Source organism: Leopardus geoffroyi, chromosome D1 (genome assembly GCF_018350155.1).
Source record: "Leopardus geoffroyi isolate Oge1 chromosome D1, O.geoffroyi_Oge1_pat1.0, whole genome shotgun sequence".
Classification (NCBI taxonomy): Eukaryota; Metazoa; Chordata; class Mammalia; order Carnivora; family Felidae; genus Leopardus; species Leopardus geoffroyi.
The window spans coordinates 109,572,690-109,592,135 of NC_059329.1; the positions used below are offsets into that span (position 1 = coordinate 109,572,690).

A 19,446-nucleotide genomic window follows, 5' to 3' on the forward strand; every position below is an offset into this window, starting at 1 on the left:
TCCAAACTGCTTACGCTAGTCCCTTGTCTTCAGACACCTGAACCCAAGAATTGAAGAAGTAAAGATTGTATCTTGTTCCTCTGTTACTTTTTTTCCCCCAATAGGGTCAAGATGTAGATTGAAGAGAAAGAAAGGAGGGGTTGATTTCAGAAAAGTACTGCAAATTTTTATCCCACCATAGGTAAGTGCTATTATTGTTCCCATTTTATAAATAAGGAAGATGAGATCTAGAGAGATTGAGAAGCTGGAGTTTTTGAGACAGAGCCAGAAGTCAAGGCTGGAAGCTGGGCACTTGTGTCTGTTGGCGGTGTCCCAACTCTCCCTTCCTCTCCCCCACCTAGACAATGCTGGGGCCAGGCCCTCCCCGGCTTTGGGAGGCCCCTTGTGGTCTGGCCATGCTCATCATGCAGCTCCGGTGCCAGCACACTAAACCACAGGAGAAATCTCTGCCTCCTGCAGTACTCTGCAATCTCTCTCAGCCCTTCCTCCCTGCAGTCTGGTGTCAGATGGTAGCACTGGGGCTCTGATCAATCCTCAGCTATGTGGTTGTCTGGCTGTGTGACCTGGGGCAAGTATCTCTTCCCCCATCCCCTGAGCTTCAGTTTCCCCATCTGTGACCTGGGGATTCTGGTGGTTATTGAGCATGTGTTCATTGAGGGCCTGCTCTGGCAGGCAATGTGCTGGAAGCTGGGAATGCAAAGGGGAGTGAGACTGTCCCAGTGTCCCCGTGTGCCACAGTGGCTTGCCTACCTGGCATGGAGGTGGACATATTGCAGGCATTCAAGGAAGGGAGCTCTCCTGTGGTGCAGGATTTGCATGATTTGCTGCTGACAGCCCAGCAGTCCAGCCTCCTCTGTGGTGGCCTCTCAGGGAGCCTCTCTTTGATTAATGAGTGCCTTTGTCCCTAAAGGACGAGCTGCTGGCTGCCTTCATGTTTCATCTGGCTGCTAAGGCCCCCAAACAGTTGGCAAAGCAGTTGGTATCATGGACTATTTTTAGGTGGGGGAGTTAGTGGGGTGTGTGGATGTGGTGGGGCCCAGGGGGAGTCCAGGAGACAGGGAGCATCACAAGCAACAAGATGAGGGGAGAGCAGGAAGGATGCTCTCTCTCAGGAATGTGTGGGCAAATTTTCACATCTCCTTCATGACTGGGGCCAAAGACCACCTCCTCTGTACAGCCTTCCTTGATTTCTTCAATAAATGCACCAAAGACTCAGGTTAAGGGCTACCCTCTGGTCTTCCCCCAGCTCTTGGTTATGGTTCCAAACATACTGAGAAATAATGTGCCATAGGGTTCTTATCTGATGCATCTCTGGGTCTCTCCTGCTCTGCACCTCTGAGTCCCACCCTGCCATTTCTCATCATAACAACAAGGTATAGAATAGAAGTTAGGAGTCCAGATTTTGGAGTCACACAGCTGAGACCTACTCTTGGCTCCTTTCTAGCAAGATAACCACGACCAAGTTAGGTTTGCACAACTGTTTCGTCATCTGTAAAATGGGTGATTATCGTGCCTGCCTCCTAGAAATTAAAGGGCTTATCTTGCTCAAAGCACAGAGTATAATACCTGGCATAGATTGACAAATCTCTTGCAAGCCCAGGCCCAGAAGGAACTGCACCCAACCCAAAGTCCCCCTTGTGGCTTCTTGGGTATGATGTGCGTGCTAGCTGGAAGGAGGGAAGTGTTCCCGGACACCCCGGGGCCTAGAGGCAACCCAGCGAGAGAGTGGAGGAGCGAGGCTAAAGACAAGGTCTTCGAATCTAGTCAATTGTAGCATTTTCCCTCAGCCTCCCTGCTAACGTACACCCCCTCCTCCGACTCTCTAGTATTTTCCTTCTCTCCTTCCCGCCCCCGCTTCTAATTCTGCAGTTACCCCAGGTGGGAAGACGGGTCTCGGGGTGACGGGCGTGGGGGTGGGGGAGCAGGTGGATAGTCCCCGGCCCAAGGTGGGGAAAGGCGCCTCCCGCGCAGTACAAAGGCTCCGGCTTGCGGTGGGGGAGGGGGCGCCCGTGTCTCTAGGAGAACCCGGAAGTCCCCAGAAATGAGGGCGGGGTCTGAGGGAGCCTGAACTGGGGGATGGGTCTCACAGATACCGGGGAGTCCCCGAACCAGTGAAGATGCGCTAGGGAGTTCCCGAGACGGAGTGTGGGCGGAGCTTCCCAGGGCCTGGGGGCGGGGCTATGGAGGGGCGTGGTCTCCCACGAAGGGGCGGAGCTCTGTTGACTAGGGCTAAGCTTCGCCGCAAGAGGCGGGGTTTCGGGTGGGGCGGGGCTTTTAAGGGGGCGGGGCATCGGGACAAGGGGCGGAGTGTGGCGCTTCGCGCTCGCCCCCTCCCCCGGCCCCGGGTGTCCCCGTGACGAGGCAGCGCGGAGCCGCCGCGGGCCGGGCCCATCCCGCCGCAGCGGCCCCGGGGCCGAGCAGGGTCGAGGCGCGGAGGGAGCGGCGCCGAGTGGGGCCGGGAGCGCGGCCAGGTGAGACCGCCGGGGCGGAGGGGGCGGGGGCTGCGCCGGGCGGGCCCCGGCGGGCGCGGGGGGCGTGTTTGCGTGTCTGAGGGTGGCAGGGGGAGTGGGTCCGAGGGCTGGCGCAGGGGGTTGTTTGCGCGATCGCGGGTCCCGAGTGGGCTCTGCGCCCGTCCGGGCACTGCCCGCGGGGCTCGGGGTGTGCGGGACTGTGTGCGTGCGCGCGCGTGTTTGTGGCGAGGGGCCGCCGGGTGTGTATCTGCGTATGCGCTGGGCCGTCATTGTGCCTGCCCCGGGCGCGGGGCGCGGGGCTCGGGGCTCGGGGCTCGGGGCGCGGGCCTGCCCCGGCGCAGTCCCTCCTGCGCGGGGATGTTTTCCAAACAGGCTTCCTGCGGAGACTGGCTCTGCTGCAGCCCCAGCCGGAGGGGGGAGCGCCGCCCCCACAGGCCTCCAGAGACCCGGGAGGCCCTGGGACTGCAGACAGACACCTGAGGGAGGGAGGGGGCGCGCACCCGGGAGGGGTCCAGAGGCCCGCCCGCCCGGCGAAGCCAAGATGGGGAGACTGAGGCAGATGGATGGGGAGGAGAAGGTGGCCAGACAGGATGACATGAGGAGGAGGGTGGGAAGAGAGACGGGCGAAAAGGACAGCCCCGGGAGGACAGAGAGTCATTGAGGAAAAAGACAGACAGACAGAGGCCTAGACCTGCAAGGGACCAAATGATTAAGATAGATTCCAAGAGCCCAACGGAAGGGTTACTCTGAGGCCCCGGAGCCAAGAGCCAAACCCAGGAACTGAGTCTAAGATGAGGAATAAGGGCCCTCTAACTCTTGAGGTGTCTCTCTTCCAAGCACATCCCAGACTCTGGGGTCCTAGCCAAAAAGAAGCCTCTGGCCACCCCAAGTTGGTCTACCCCTCTGGCCCTACCAGATATCCCGACCCTCTGATTGTGGGGCCCTTTCCTCTTGGTTCCATCCCACCCATTTCCCTTCCCTGGTATCCCAGCAACCCCGGGGCAGTTTAAAGGAGACCGAGGTGGAGTGGTTGCCATAGCAACAGAGGTGGTGAAAGGTCACTCTGGCCTTTGCCTAGGTGGTCCTGGCAGCAGGCCTGAGCTGGCATTGAGGGGGTTGGGATGAGAGGTTGCAAAATTCTTTTTCTCCTCTCCCACTCTGCCCAGAATGGTGCTAGAAGGAAACCCTGAAGTGGGGTCTCCCCGAACCTCAGACCTCGGACACCCAGGGAGCCAGGGCTCTTGTGTCCTCTCTTCTCCTGGTGAAGATGCGCAGCCAGGCGAGGAGCCCATCAAGTATGGCGAACTCATCGTCCTGGGGTGAGCGACCCCGGCCCAGGTGGGGCAGGGCACCAGGCATCCCCCAGGGCAACCAGATCAAGGGCCCCAGCTCTCCCCACATATGACCTTCTGCTGTTTGTCCCTCCTCACCTCCCCAACTGAGAGAGTTGACCAAACCCACCTCAATTCCTGTGATTTTATCTTCCCATTTTTAATAAATTACTGAGAAAACTCCGACTGCCCACCTGAGTTTCTGATCAGAAATAAAGTAGCACCATCTGCCTTTCATAAAGCACCTAGTATATGTAGTCTGGGGTGAAGAACTTTGGTTCTCCAGCAAAAATACTTGGTTCAAATCCTGCTCTGCAAGTAGCTTAACTTCCCTGTGCCTCCATTTTCCCACCTTACAAATAGGGATGATAATAATACCTCAGAGGGTTTTTGGAGGAATGGATGAGGTGATTTCTGTAAAGCACGTAGAACAGTGCCTGGCACCTATCAAGTGTTCTGGGAGGCAGGCTTGTGCCAAGCCCTTTCATGGACATTATTTCATTTCAATCTTCACAAAGATGCTGTGAGGAAGGAGGTGAGGAAACCGAGGCTCAGAGAGGGGAAGTGACTGGTCCAAGGGCACACAGCTGGTAAGTGGCAGGGCTGGGATTCGGACCCAGGTCTTTCTTACTCCAGGTCTAGTGCACATTCACTAAGCCACAGCTGACCCTCACGCTACAGATGAGAACCGAGGCCAGGAGAGAGGAAGCGATGTGAGTTGGTGGTCCGTGGGTAAACTTCATCCCTTCCTGGTCTCCGCCTGACCGGGATCCCTGCACCACCGGCTTAACTCCACCCCCAGGCACAGATCCCTCTTCTTCCTCCTCCATCCACACCTTTTGGCCTCCCTCTCTGCCATCTGCCCCGAAGAAAATATTTGAGAAGCTATGCTGTCATTATGATTACTTAGAAATAATAGGGGCTGTTATACATGTACACGCCATGTGCTTTTCCCCTAATAATCAGAGTTAACGTTTATCAAGGGCTTGCTGTAGATCTGTCACACTCTGTGCCGGACATTTTTTAAATGATTTATGTCATTTAGTTCTCACAATGAACCTGTGAGGTAGGTCCTGATTAATTAGCACCGTTTTACAGAGGTCATGTGATAAGTGGAAGAGCCAGAATTTAAGCCAGGCCCAACTGAGCCTCAAGCCCATGTCCTGAACTGGCCCACACCCCATAGGTGGGAAGATTTTACAAGGGCAAAAGTGATCCCCCTCTCAGGGATGCTTGCATGATAGGAGCAGCTGCTTGGTGTCCCAAAGGAAGGGCAGGCTTTCCAGTTGAGGGTGAGGCCACTGATGGGGGAGCGTGCAGACCTAAGGGTATAGGCCCTCTTGACAGCTGTTTGTTCTCTGTAGAGCAGTGAAGCCCCACACTGGTTATAGAGCCACTCGGAGAGCACATTGAAAATACTCATTGACAGGCCTGTCCGAAACCTACAGAATCAGAATCTCCATGGGTAGAGCCAGGAAATCTGTATTTTAACGAGCTCATGAGAAGACTCTGATTTAAGTGGGCCTTATCTGTATTTGGCAGCTCTTCATCCTGGGACTGCCTGCTCTAAATCCTTCCATGGCTCCCTAGTCTTCCAGAAAAAAGTCCAGGCTCTTAAGCTTGGTGTTCAGGGCCCTTCCAGCAGCTTCATCTTCCTCTACTGCAGTTTATCACCCAAATCGCCACTCCCTGATCTCACCAAACCCTGCCAGTCTCATGACCTTTGCTTGGGGTGATCCTTCCCTCGGGAAGGGCCTCTGCAAGAAAGGCCGGAGTCAGACGACCCAAGTTCAAATCTCTGACTTTTTCACTTACTAGCCTGGGACCTCAGGCAGGTCATTTTACCTCCCTGAGCCTCAATTTTTCTCATTTGTAAAATGGGAAGAAAGGTACTTGCCTGGCAGGACATTGCACAGATTCCATTAGGTAATTAATAACGTGAAGCACCGGGAACACGGGAGGCTCCAGTACATGGCAGTGACCAAGGCTGTGACTCACCCCATCTTTGCCTTCCACAATCACCCCCTCTGGATGAGAGCTGGAAGGAAGGTAGAAATTTGACATGTTATGGATATATGGAGGTGGTGGCATTGTGGGGTCTGTCTTTTCTGTCTTTCTTTCTTCCTTCTTTTCTTAAAGTTGGTTTATTTATTTTGAGAGATATATACAGAGAGCATGAGAAGGGGAGGGGCAGAGAGAAAAGGAGAAAGAGAGAGAGAGAGAGAGAGAGAGAGAGAGAGAGAGAATCCCAAGCAGGCTCTGCACTGTCAGCACAGAGCCCAACACAGGGCTCGAACTCATGAACAGTGAGATCATGACCTGAGCTGAAACCAAGAGTCAGATGCTTAACCAACTGAGCCACCCAGGTGCCCCTCTGTTTTTTCTTTCATTCTGATTTCCAGTCATACTTGTGGGGTAACAAGTGACAGTTTGCTATAGAGGTGAATCCTTTCTAGTTCTTCAAAGCCCAGCTTCCTCTTCTAGAAACCTGATCTGAGGGCAGAATTCCCTTCTCCTGCCTCTGGGCCTATGGCACAGTTGGTACTCAGGTTCCTTGAAAAGCTCAGGACCCCTGCTTCCCTGCCACTGAGGACACAGAACTGACCTGTGGTGTGCCCCCGATGCTACCCCACCGCCCAGCATCTGGCCACACATGGCTCAGGCATCCAGGAAGCACTGGTTAATTAAATGCAAAGTCTTTTGTAGCTACTCTGCTCCTCACCCTACTTCCCAAAGGCACTGATTTGATATAGTAGGGAGGGTCTTCTAGTTTCAGATGCTTCTAGTGTTTGTTTGTTACTGTAGAACCTGCCCAGAAGTTAGCAGTTCCTCCAAATCTCTCAGGGGCTCACTTTCTTTTTTTTTTTCTCTCTCTCTCCCTTCAATTCCTTCTTTTTAACCCTCCACATCCACAGCTACAATGGGTGTCTGGCAAGTGGGGACAAGGGCCGCCGGAGAAGCCGCCTGGCACTGAGCCGCCGGCCCCATGCCAACGGAGTGAAGCCAGACGTCATGCACCACATCTCCACACCGCTCGTCTCCAAGGCAAGCAGCCTGTCCCAGTAGACCTGGACAAAAGTCCTGTGCTCCCTGCCCAGATCCCAGGTCCTCAGCCTTCCCAGTGCTGCCTGCCCACAGGCCTGCTGGAGCAGGGGAGCCCTCTGTGTCTTCTGGGGCTACCGGGGAAGTGGTGCCGAGAGGAGATCCCCTGCAGCGTACCGCACTTTACAGTTTGCAGAATGTTTCTCTGATGACCAGATCCCAGCCATTGAATGGAAACGATCAGCATCATTTAGAGGCAGCCAAGGCTCAGAGAAGGGATGTGACAGTCACACAGCAATGGCAAAGGAAAGCCTTTGGCTTCAGAGGATTTGGGTTAAGATACAAGCTCTCCTGTTTCCATCTGTGTGACTTTTGGCCAGTTTCTTCTCCTCCCTGAGCTGCGGTTTCCTCAGCCATAAGATGGGAATAATAACCAGGCCTCCCTCTTGGGGTGGCTGTAGGGATCAGATAAGGCAACCTGAGTATAGTGCCAGTTGCACAGGACATCCTCTGCGAGGGTAGAACTGCCCCTTCCCTGGGATTGGCCAGTGGGCGTTGGGTTCCAACTTGTGGCTCAGAGGCTCACACTTCTCTTGGCCACATGCCCTGGGAAGTGACTTCTCCTTTCTCCTCACCAGGCACTGAGTAACCGTGGCCAGCACAGCATCTCGTACACACTGTCCCGGAGCCACTCGGTCATAGTTGAATACACACATGACAGTGACACAGACATGTTCCAGGTATGCTCAGGCCCCTCTGTAAGCCTCTTGGCCACGGAGCCACCGGGCTTCAACATCCAGCACTGCAGGCATTCCAGGGTGACCCTGGAGGACTGAAGGCCGTGGTGAGGGTGTTTTTGGGAGGGGGGGGAACTCAGCGTAATCAATTACTCTTCAGATGAGGAAGCAGGATGTCCTATGAGGCCTTTGACTTCCTGGAGTCGCACAGCAAATCAGTGGCTGGATCAAAATTTAAAACTCAAGACCAGACTCCCAGGCCACGGGAGGCCATACAGCTTAAGAGTTCAGAGTGCGGTGCGACAGTCATACTACCTGGGTCAGATCCCAGCTCCATCACTTACTAGCTGGGTAACTTTGGGCAAGAGTCGCTTAGACTCTCTGGGCCTCTGTTTCCTCATCTGTATACCCACCCCATGGAATTATTGGGAAGATTAGCTGAGATATGGCACATGAAGGGCTTAGCACGGTACCTAGTAAATTTAAAAAATTCACTATGTGCTGCTAATGTTTGAGCACTCCCAGACCGTGGGTGTCACGTTTTCACTGGTCAATTAAAAAAAAAAAACTCATTTTTATTGAGTGGGGGAGACAGAGAAGCCCCAGATCCTAGCCATTGGATTTGGAGACCCCCGCTGAGAGCCCAGAGTGCTTAGGAAGTCGGGGTGGTACTTCCCCGTCCTCGTTGTTTGGTGACCCCGCAGGCGGAACCCTGGGGTAGGAAGCCTGTGGGATTGAGCCGTGCACAGTATCCCTGTGCTCGCCCTCCTCTTCCTCGCAGATCGGCCGTTCCACCGAGAACATGATCGACTTTGTGGTAACGGACACATCGCCTGGAGGAGGGGCCGCCGAGGGCCCCTCTGCCCAGAGCACCATCTCCCGCTATGCCTGCCGCATCCTCTGTGACCGCCGGCCGCCCTATACTGCCCGCATCTATGCTGCTGGCTTTGATGCCTCCAGCAACATCTTCCTTGGAGTGAGTGAGCCCCCCCCCTAGGCAGGGACCGGCACTTTATCTGAGAGTGAGCAGAGGGGTAGGGTGGGGAGGGTCAGTGTCCTGGGGTGATGGAACCAGTGGGCAGTCATCATAACCGTGACCTATGCTGGCAGTGGCAATGTCACTTAAAACATGAGCACAGTGAGACTCCAGGACTTCAGGTGATGCCCCCGGCCATGCAGCGCCCATTCCAGTCCTCTCTGGGCTCCCTCTGACTGCGAGGGTATTGGGGCAGCATCCCGGGATCGCGGCCTGCTGGGGGCCACTCGGGGATATGATCTGATCCCACATGTGGTCCCAGGAGCGGGCAGCCAAGTGGCGGACCCCCGACGGCCTGATGGACGGCTTAACCACCAATGGGGTCCTGGTGATGCACCCAGCAGGCGGCTTCTCTGAGGACTCGGCCCCGGGTGTCTGGAGGGAGATATCAGTCTGTGGGAATGTGTACACTCTGAGGGACAGCCGCTCGGCACAGCAGCGAGGGAAGCTGGTAGGTGGCCTGCTCCCTCCTCCCCGCCCCCGACTCCTTCCCAGGCCCTTCCCCCTGATCTCCAGCCCTCCTACACAAGGGAGCTCCAACAGGTTCCATTTGGGGGTCATGCCCCACTTGCCCCACAGAGAGGACCAGACCAGTGGCTCCAAAATGTAGCCCACATACTGCTGGAGGTCTATGGGGTGAGGTGCAATAGAGCACACATAAATGCACCGTGCGGTAGAAAGTGGCCTTAGGGATGCCGACAGCTTCAAACATCCCAGCCTCCCGTGAGGATGACACTTGGCCCATGTGTGAGCAGTTTATAGCCGAAAGTGTTGGCAGTTTGCAACGTGTCTCTCACGTTCGGATGGATTTAGCTTTATTATCCTCTACTAGCGGGAAAGGGCCCTTGGAGTAGTTCTCACGGAGGTGACAGTGAATGCTCCACGTGGCACAGATCAGAGAACTAACATTAGGAGCTGGGACGGAGTCCTAGAGCGAGGCAGGGGCCTGCCCATGGTCACGTGGCTAAGCTCCTTAAATGGGCCTCTCCGAGCTCTTCCAGGGCTCGAGCACACCCGGCAAACAGATGCACAATCTCAGGGAAGAGCATGGCTTCTCTTTCCAGAGCACCAATTCTACGGGGAGATTTGGAGAAACATTATCTTTAAAATCGGTGCGTGTGAATATTTCACTGGCACACACTTGTTGAGTACCTACTGTGTTCCAGGCACTGTTCCAGATGTTTACGTTGATTGATTCATGGGAACCACTTGAGATAATGGGACGCAGTCTCCATCTCGAGGATAAGGAAATTAAGACACAGAGAGGTTGAGTTACTTGACCGGGGATGCAAAGTTAGTAAACAGTGAAGCCAGGAATCACACCCAGGCACGTTAGTTCTAGAATCATTGCTTTTAAGCACAGCCACTGGGACAGCTGCCTTGGGCTAAGCCCCCCAGTGTTTCTCAGATAGAAGAGTTTTCCCACTTCTGCCCTTAGGGGAGACCCTGGGAACAACCTTGTTTTGGTCAAGCTCTCCTGATTTGACAGATAAAGTAACCGAGGCCCATGTCACACTGTGAGGGAGGGACAGTGCATGCCTGGGAGCACTGACTTGCTCTCCCACATGGGTTCTCAGGCCTCCTGGCTCCTCTGCCCCAGCCCACCCCACTGGCCCAGGGTGTTCTCTCCAGGGAGGTTCAGTGGGATGGATAGGTGGCTTGGCTGGGGTGACGGCTGCCCAATGGCCAGGAGTTCGGGGGCCTCTTGAGCAGTAAGGCCCTTCTGCTGTCTCTGGCAGGTGGAAAACGAGTCTAATGTGCTGCAGGACGGCTCCCTCATTGACCTGTGTGGGGCCACGCTGCTATGGCGCACGCCAGCAGGGCTGCTGAGGGCACCCACGCTGAAGCAGCTAGAGGCCCAGCGGCAGGAAGCGAACGCAGCACGGCCCCAGTGCCCCGTGGGCCTCAGCACCCTGGCCTTCCCCAGTCCGGCCCGTGGCCGCACAGCACCCGACAAGCAGCAGCCCTGGGTCTACGTCCGTTGTGGCCACGTCCACGGCTACCACGGCTGGGGCTGCAGGAGAGAGCGGGGCCCCCAGGAGCGCGAGTGTCCTCTCTGTCGCCTCGTGGGACCCTATGTCCCCCTATGGCTCGGCCAGGAGGCCGGCCTCTGTCTGGACCCTGGACCACCCAGCCATGCCTTTGCACCCTGCGGCCATGTCTGCTCTGAGAAGACTGCCCGCTACTGGGCCCAGACACCACTGCCCCATGGCACCCATGCTTTCCATGCTGCCTGCCCCTTTTGTGGGGCCTGGCTCACCGGCGAGCATGGCTGCGTCCGCCTCATTTTCCAGGGGCCACTGGACTAGGCTCTCCCGGGGCCCTGGATGCCGTGCCCACCTGCCCACCTAGGTCCCCCACCTTCTGCAGCCCAGAGGGAGCTCTGCATGTGGGACTCTACCTGCTGGCACATAGCCACACCGGATGGACGTGTTGGATGGGCTGTGCTCCTCCCTCTTATCTCTGGTCCCCCAAACCCCTACCCCAGTCATAATGATGGGGCCCTCAGCACCAGCTCTGTCCCGGGCTTTCCTGGGGTGTCCTACATCATGCCGCCTACACTGTGTCCCTGGGGGAGTGAAGGGGCCGTGGGCCCCTGACCCCCAGCTTAGGCTGGCTGTGCCCCGAGCCTGCCGACCCAGCTCCAGATATACTCACCCTGCTGCTGCCCTGGGTTCCTCTATAAACCTTGCTGCTCAGCTGCCCTCGCAAATCCCGCGTGTCCAGCATGAGTGCAGTGCCGCCAGCCCCTGCGTGAGTGATGGGTGGGCAACAGGCTGGGACTGGCATCTGCTGATACCCACTGTGGGCTGGACCACTATGCCAAGTGGGCTCTGGGGACAGACACAATCAGACTTGGTTCCCTGCCCAGTGGAATTCACAGTCTAGTGGACGACAGATCAAATTACTGAATGACAGCACAGTTTCCTGTGTGCCAGGATCAGAGAATGGCCAAAGGCTGTGGAGCAGGTCTCACTAGAAGGCGGGAGGGTGAGGGGGGCTCGGGTGGGAACTCCCCACAGGAAGGGGAGTGTGCTGTGGGCAGGAGGGAGGCTGAGCACAGGCTCAGGTAGGAGGAAGCAGAGAACTCAGCGAGCGGTTGAGTGTCTGGGGCAGTGGCAACAGGGGGCAGAAAGGAGTCCGGAGCAAGAGGTTGGGGCTGTGCTGATGGGGAAGATGCCGGATGGAGGCTTTGGGACCTCATTTGTGGACAGTCAGGAGCAGGGGGAAGAGAGGGGACTCTCACAGTGCGCTGGCTGACAGAAGGGCTGGTATTGCCAAGTGCCCACCATGCCCCTTGCTGTGCTGCTGCTGATAATAACTTTGTTAATGGAGCATTAACTAGGAGGTTTTGCTATTTGATCCTCATAGCAACCCAGGGAGGAAGGTGTTACCATTTCTATCTAAGATTCTGAGATTAAGGCGCATGCGCCAAGTCATACAGCTAGAAAAGATTCAAATCCTGGCCTTAGCCCACCCTCCTCTCCATCACACTGTGCTGCTTTCCTTGAACAGGGGTGGGAGAAGTTGGGAGGGCAGCTCAGGTAACTGGAACAGCATTGCAAAGGTGTGGCAGGAAAAATGCTTGGTGACAGAGGAGCCAGGTCTGGAGGGATGAGGAATGAGGGGTGTGGATGTTGGGCTGGGGCCTGGTGGCCCTTGGCTGCCATGAAGACCAAGTCTAAACTGGACCCCCACTCATCCTAAGTGTCACTTCTTCCTGAGAGCCAAGGCAGCCTCAGTGTGCTGCTGGGGTTGCTTCCAGACCATTCCTGGGGACAGCAACCTTGGGAGACAGGTAGGTGGAAGTTCTGGAGATCCAAAAACCTGAAAAAGAGGCTCTAAGTACAGGCCTGACCCGGGCATCATCCCCAGTTGAAGACAGCTGTTAGAGCCTTAGGGAGTACAGATTCCAAGGGGAGGGATCTGCCCGGGCCACACAGCTGGTGGGGCCACAGAGATCAGACGTAGGGCTCTTGAGAGGACAGAGGGCACCGGTGGGTGGTGAAAAGGGGATGTGATGAGCTTCAGTGCATCACACTGCCACAGTGGGGGAGCCCAGATGGGATGCTCAGGTGGATGTGGGAGTACTGTGACACACACACACACACACACACACACACACCACTAGGAATCCGGCTCTTCCCAGTTGTTCTTTCTTCTGACCCTGTTGGGAACCAGTCAGAGGAATGTTCCAGTCCCATTCCAGCAGAGAACCTTAGTCTCTGGGAGAAGAGACAAGCAAAGAGCATGGAACCATCCCAGGGAGAACTCAGAGGTAGTGGTGGGGGGTAATACAGCCCTGAATTTGGCTCAGCTTTGCCCCTTCCCAGCTCTTGGAGCCTCAGTCACCTGTTAAATGAAATAGCAGTTACTACATCACCAGATGGTTGTGACTGTATAGAGAGCACCTGTAACACAGTAGGTACTTAATGTTACTTCCTCACATACCCCTCCTGCATTTCCATGGGGAAGAACCAAGGCTGGGGATGGTCATGACTCCAGTGAGTGGACTGCTCCATATGATTGTGTGTGTGTGTGTGTGTGTGTGTGTGTGTGTGTGTGTGTGTGTGTGTGTTGGGGCAAGTGGAGGGGACAGTGTGGTGGAAGGTGTCAGGAAGGCTAGACTCCTGTTCGGGGACACCTGAGGATAGGCTGGGTGGCCTTAGGGAAGTCAATGAACCTATTAGCCTCAGTTTCCCCATCTCCTGCAATGGGTAAAATGATATCCTACCAGGGTTTTTGCAAGAATGGAATATCCTCCATGTCAAGCTGCTAACACAGGACCTCGTGTGCTCAAATTAACTGTGATCATAAAAACATAGTTTGGTTAAGGGTCCCAGGTGGGCTGGAATCTTTTGCTAGCCTGAGCTGCCCACTGGTGGCTGGAGAACACTACCTCCTTTACTGGTGCACATTTCAAATTCACTCAAATCAAGGAAGTGTACCCATTTTAAAGACAAAACTGAGGCACAGGGAAGAAGAGGGTGACTTTCCTAAGGACATAGATCAATTTATTGAGCTCCTTGTAATGATAATCATCATCAGAACCAACAGTAAGTAGCACTGTTGTGTCAAGCAGGGCCTTGGGCACTTTCGTAAATGAGAAACTGGCGTCAATGCTGGGCAGATGCTGCCGTGGGCCTAGACACAGGTGTGGCAAAGGTACGGCGAGGAGAGTATGTGGATTTCAGGTATTCCCTTTCCCCAGTTCCTCTGGGCACAACACTAGGGGGCAGACTGTCCACTTATCACTTCGCTCCCTGGAGTGGAGACAAGTGTTAGCCCAGCCCGGGTTTACTGGCTGAGGGAGCCAAAGACTCCGAGAGGTGAAGTGTCCCACCCAAGTCCACACAGCCAGTAGGCAATGGAGGCTGGATTCGACCTCAGATGGCCTGGCTCCTCCCACACTGACCCAGGACCTTCACAGTGCTCCCCACTCAGCCCAGGCCTGGTGCCGGCACTTTTCCATGCCATGCTCCACCCAGGATATCCTCTTGTGAGTCCACCCAGACGTGCAAAAGTCTCAGGCCCAGTTCTGCCTTTTGGGGTCACAGGCAGCTTTCCGATCCATCGAGTTATCGGCCAAGCACCAACAGACTGCTAGGCCTCTCGCCCCTTTGTGCCGAGGAAACAAAGGCTCAGAGATGTTCAGCAGCTGCATCCCAAGACCCTGGCGAGTCAACGGCAGGGCAGTGATGCACTTGAGGGCATTTCTCCGTGTCTCCGCAAGGGTGTGATCACCTCAGCCTAAGCCTAGCAGCTCGCCCCGTAGGGTCGCAGTCTCCTAAGTATCTCCACGGCCTGACCCTCGAATCCAGTGAGGAAGAAGGAGCCACATGACTTCCATTGTGCAGGTTTCCACCTGCAAAACTGAGGTGGGGGACCCAAAGCAGAGTCGGGTTGGGACTCTGATGGGGAGTCCCTGTGCTCCGTACAGACACCCATGCCGCCCCGTCCGGACTCGGAGGGACCTGGTCAGCCCAGTCTGCCGGGACCACGCCGCGGCCAGGCCAGCCACTCAGGTTCCAGTGGCCCGCGAGAGCACCCTCGCTGACAAAGGCCAAGGCCGCAGGGGCCGCCCCCGTGCGACCCTGTAGGGCCCGGGGGCGGGGAGAAGCGGGCCGGCGGACTGCGCCGAGGCGCGCCTATTGGCTGGAGCTGACGCCCATCCGGGCCCCGAGGCCCGACAATTGGCCGCGGGGGGCGGAGTTCGCGGAGCCCCAATGAATGGGGGAGCCGGAAGCAGGAAGTGAGTTTGCGATCCGAGCAGCTGCTGCAGGTGAGGCGCGGCGCCCGGGTTTTGGGGTCACGGTGCGTCATCCTCGGGGGACAGGGCGAGTCTGGACCGAACGCAAGATCATTCTTTTTCTGCCTTCCATCCAGTACCCCTTCCACATTCATTGTGGCCCCTATGCCAAGGAACCCTCCGGGCAGCAAAGAGTTAACCCGGGGCGGGGGCGGGAGGTGGGGTTAGTGCTATTGGGGCGGAGCATCCGGAGTGGTGGGGGAGGCTGGACACTCATTCCCGGTAAGCGGGGGTGGGGTGCGGTGTGGAAAATGCGCTGGGTTGGGAGGTCCCGAGTCCCAAAGGGGCTGTGAGAATTCGGTAAGTTTCGTGGCCTCTCTAAGCCTCAGTCTCTCTGTCTGTAAAATGAGTTTTCTTCCAGCTCCGAACTTCTGCGGCTCTGAGGCTCCCCTGGCCGAGCACGGGGGAGAGGGTAGGAGGATGGAGGGCCAAGGAAAAGGCAGTTAGGATAAGAGTGAGACAGATTGCACACTGTCCTGGTGAGGTTGGCGTTATTATCACCCCCATTTTACAGAGGTGAAAACGGAGGCACGGAAAAGTGAAAACTGACTTGATTTTAGAAGTCTAGAGCTGAACCAAGTTTGGAACCTGGGTCTTCCAGCTGATAGCATGGAACTCTGTCCTTTTGAACACAGTGGTGGGTGGAATTGAAGAATTCTGAATTCACAATTCAGGAGAATTCTGAAGAGGAGGTTAGGAAGTCAGAGAAGGAGGAGGGGAGGCTGAGTGCCCCCTCCCCCACCCCTGCTGGGAGTCTAGAGATGCAGGTCTCTGCTTCTGATCTCTCCCTTGTGTTATTACTTGTGCTATTAGGCAAAGCTCCTAGCCTCTCTGGGCCTCAGTTTCCCCATCTGTAATACTGGTAGTTGAATTCATTCTTTAAGGTTTAGGGGCCCCAGGCCAAATGTGACCCACCAATGTATTTTGTAATATCCTTGGATGAGTCACCTAACCTCTGAGCCTCAGTTAACATATCTGGTGAATGGGTTTGGGGGAGGATTAAATGAGACCATGAGAGTGCAGAGCTAGGTGTGTGGTAAATGATGGCTGTGATGATGGTGATGGTTCTCAGCAGGGCCCATGGCGGACGCCCAGTACATCCTGCCCAATGACATCGGTGTGTCTAGCCTGGACTGCCGCGAGGCCTTCCGCCTGCTGTCACCCACAGAGCGCCTGTATGCCCACCATCTGTCACGGGCCGCCTGGTACGGAGGCCTGGCTGTGCTGCTGCAGACCTCCCCTGAGGCCCCCTACATCTATGCCCTGCTCAGCCGCCTCTTCCGTGCCCAGGACCCAGACCAGCTGCGCCAGCATGCCCTGGCTGAGGGCCTTACCGAGGAGGAGTATCAGGTCAGTTCTTTTAGGTCATCCTGCATTTCCTGAGGGGCTTCTGGGTATGAGGGACCACAAGCAGGGGTACAAAGGTCTTTCTCTTTAGATTAGACCAAAGGTTGCATATACAGGAACCTCCTCTCCTAGAGTCTCAGTCTTATCTGTAAAACATGCATGAGGGTAGTCTGTACCTTCTAGGGCTGCAGTGACCTGACTCCAAGATAAATAGTGGCTGCTGTGATTTAACAGGGGCTGTGAGTAAAGGCAACAGCTGTGGAGATTCAGAGGCAGTAGAGGAATGAGTCCAGGGTAGGAATCGGGGGGTCTGAGTTCTGGACCAGATCTTCCTCCACCATGTTGTGCGTTCCTGCCTGTCCTCTGGTTTTTGTTTGTTCGTGGGTCTGTTGGCCAAATATGTGAATACATTTGTAGTGCATTGTTGCAATGCAGAAGGACACAAAATACAAAGATCACTCATTGGATGGTGCGGTGTGCAGCCTTTTAATTCCTCTGTCTGTGTATTGCATACCTACATGTGTACATGCACATGTGTATCAGTTCCTCATTTTGTCCTTTACATAAATGAGATCATGCCATGTGTGAGTAGGATCTATTTCTAGAAGTCGCATTGCTGGGTCAAAGGCTCTGTACGTTTATAATTGATCGATGTTGTTAAATCATCTTCTGCAAAGGTTTCACCCAGAATGTATGAGAATGTGGCCTGTTTTTCTATATGTAAAATAAAGGGATTGGATTGCTTCTCTCTGAGCTGAGGCCCAGGCTGTTTCTTCTACCTTGTTTTAACTTTTAGTAATCAGCATCCCATCTCTAGGCCTTGATTTATTCATGAAAAGAGTTGACAGCGAGACAAGTGCTTGGAAATAGAAAATTGCTGCATGTGCTACTGTTTCCAGTGGGATATTTTTGTTTGCAAAGAGCAGAAACCCACCTCAAATTGGCTTCAGTGAAAATGAAATTCATGACTTCCAGTTTCCAGTCCAGCATGTGAGGAACTTAAAAGTCACCGATCTGTCCTAACAAGTAAAAGGCAGGACAAACCAGAAAATCGACAGCTTTTCTTACGTCCTTAAAAGAAATGAGGCCACAGGGCTGCCGCTCCCAAATTGGAGAGACAGACAGGTGGGTACAGAGGATCACAACTTAACAGCAGAAATTCATGAGCAGAAGCCTTCCCCACAACCACCACTAGGGTAGGAAAACCTAAACTGTAACTGAAGAATTTCTGGAGGCTCCGGTGTGGACAACTCTGAGAGTTAGAAACTCCAGGGGAACCCAGTCACAGGAGAGGCCCCCACACATTTGGGAGTTTTACCTCCAGGATCTTGACCGGGTCCTCACAATGAGTTTCAGAGAAAAAGCCCCTTGTGCTTCTGACAGGGGTAAGGGAAAGGGAACTGCTTTTGAAAAATGCCAGAACATTCTGTCCTTAACAGTTTGCTCTCAGGAGAAACTATTTCACCAGAACCTAACCTTCTAGGGCTTTATCAGAACCTAACTGACCCGGGCAGAGGAAAATATCCCACTCTAGACAGTTCTAAGTCATCCTGTCCCACCTAAGGGTGGGTGGGGATATAGGACCGAGAAGCCCATGTGGAGTTCACAGTCCAGAGGTAAAGGCTCACTAACAGACTAATGAGACTAATCATGGGACTGTAGAATACTTCTGGGACTCCCACACCCGGCTATCACATTATGAAAGACCTATTTACAGCAGTTCTTTTTATGCAGTACATCATGTCTGGCTATCAAGAAAAAATAACAGAACATAATAAAAAAGCAAAGAATGCAGTGTGGAGAGACAGAGAAAGCATCAGAACCAGATTCAGATATAGGAGGTATGGTGGACTGATAAGGAATTGAAACAGCTATGATTAATAGCCCTATGATTAGGGCTAAGGGCCCTAATGGATAAAGTAGACCACATGCAAAAACAGATGGGCAGAGAGATGGAAATCCTAAGAAAGAACCAAAAGTGCTAGAAGTTTAAAAACACAGAAATGAAGAATGTCTTTGCTGGCCTTATTAGTAGACTTGACCCAGCTGAGGAAGGACCCGCTGAGCTTGAGTATATCCCAATAGAAACCTTCAAAACTGACAAGCAAAGAGAAAAAAAAGACTGAAAAAGGCAGCACAGAGTATCTGAGAACCGTAGAGCAACTATAGGAACCGTATATGTAATGGGAATACCAGAAGAGGAAGAAAGAAACAGAAGAAATATCTGAAACAATTATGACCAAGAATTTCCTCACATTAATGTCAGATACTAAACCACAGATCCACAAAGCTCAGTGAACACTAAGCAGAATATTAAATGTCATAAAAAACTACACTTAGGCATATTTTCAAAGTACAGAAAATCAAAGAAAAAGTCCTGGAAGAAGCTGGAGGAAAAGTAGATCTTAGCTTTAGAGGAGCAAAGATAAGAATTGCATCCAATTTCTCAGAAACCACACGGACAAGAAGAAAGTGGATTGGATTATTTGAAGTGTGGAGAGAAAAAGCCACCAACCTAGGATTCTGTACCTTGTGAAATTATCCTTCAGTAATGAAAGAAGGGGCGCCTGGGTGGCTCAGTCGGTTCAATGTCCGACTCTTGATTTTCGCCCAGGGGATGATCTCGTAGTTCGTGAGATCAGGCCCCACGTCAGGTTCCGTGTGCTGACAGCACAGAACATGCTTGGGATTCTCTCTCTCCTTGTCTTTCTGCTCCTCCTCCTCTTGTGCCACTCTCTCTCTCTCTTTTTCTCAAAATAAATAAATAAACTTCAAAAAAAAAAAGTGAAGGAAAAACAGACTTTCTCAAACACAAATTGAGGTAATGTATTGCCAGTAGACCTGCTTTGCAAGAGATGTTAAAAGTTCTTCAGGGAAAAGAAAAGAGATACAGGTCCAAAACTCAAATCTGCATTAAGAAAGCGAGTGCATTAAAGGAGTAAGTGAAGGTAAAATAAAACACTTAAAATTTTTTTAAAAATATTTATTTTAAATATTCTTTACACCCAACATAGGGCTTGAACTCACAGTTCCGAGATCAAGAGTTACATGCTCTTCTGACTGATAGCTGCCTCTATTTTTGTTGATTCTTAATTGATCTAAGAGATAGCCATTTGTTCAAAATAATGATAGCAACAGTGTATTCAATTATATGTGCTTATGTTTATCTTAT

The 19,446-nt window shown here is 53.6% G+C and overlaps 2 protein-coding genes across 7 annotated transcripts in view; both read left to right on the forward strand.

The window, feature by feature from the left end:
- Nucleotides 1–2,306: 2,306 nt before the first annotated feature.
- On the forward strand, nt 2,307–11,330 carry PELI3 (pellino E3 ubiquitin protein ligase family member 3). 2 transcript variants are annotated; one of them, XM_045485946.1, is made up of 8 exons: nt 2,307–2,471; nt 3,638–3,790; nt 4,321–4,392; nt 6,718–6,847; nt 7,483–7,584; nt 8,363–8,557; nt 8,880–9,068; nt 10,357–11,330. In XM_045485946.1, the coding sequence occupies exons 2-8, from the start codon at nt 3,639–3,641 to the stop codon at nt 10,924–10,926; spliced, it is 1,410 nt and encodes a 469-aa protein (XP_045341902.1). In that variant the 5' UTR covers nt 2,307–2,471; nt 3,638; the 3' UTR covers nt 10,927–11,330. The 2 variants fall into 2 exon arrangements, with proteins under 2 accessions (XP_045341902.1, XP_045341903.1); XM_045485947.1 differs by lacking the exon at nt 4,321–4,392 and having other exon boundaries at nt 2,308–2,471.
- Nucleotides 11,331–11,658: 328 nt separating this feature from the next.
- Nucleotides 11,659–19,446, forward strand: part of DPP3 (dipeptidyl peptidase 3) — a 38,353-nt gene continuing 30,565 nt past the window's right edge. Inside the window, exons 1-2 of one of the 5 annotated variants that reach the window (XM_045485938.1) lie at nt 11,659–14,900; nt 16,000–16,277. In XM_045485938.1, the coding sequence (XP_045341894.1) occupies nt 14,849–14,900; nt 16,000–16,277 (330 nt within the window). In that variant the 5' untranslated portion in view covers nt 11,659–14,848. Of the gene's footprint in view, nt 14,901–15,097; nt 15,150–15,251; nt 15,565–15,999; nt 16,278–19,446 lie in introns of those variants that run through there. The other 4 variants (XM_045485939.1, XM_045485942.1, XM_045485941.1 and 1 more) reach the window with 4 other exon arrangements.

Excerpts from the sequence above, each read along its gene's own strand:
- PELI3 (XM_045485946.1), top strand. The coding sequence starts at position 3,639 with ATGGTGCTAGAAGGAAACCCTGAAGTGGGGTCTCCCCGAACCTCAGAC. Across the intron at positions 4,393-6,717 it reads GGTCCAAGGGCACACAGCTG|CTACAATGGGTGTCTGGCAA; the intron begins GTAAGTGGCAGG and ends CCACATCCACAG. Across the intron at positions 7,585-8,362 it reads GTGACACAGACATGTTCCAG|ATCGGCCGTTCCACCGAGAA; the intron begins GTATGCTCAGGC and ends TCTTCCTCGCAG.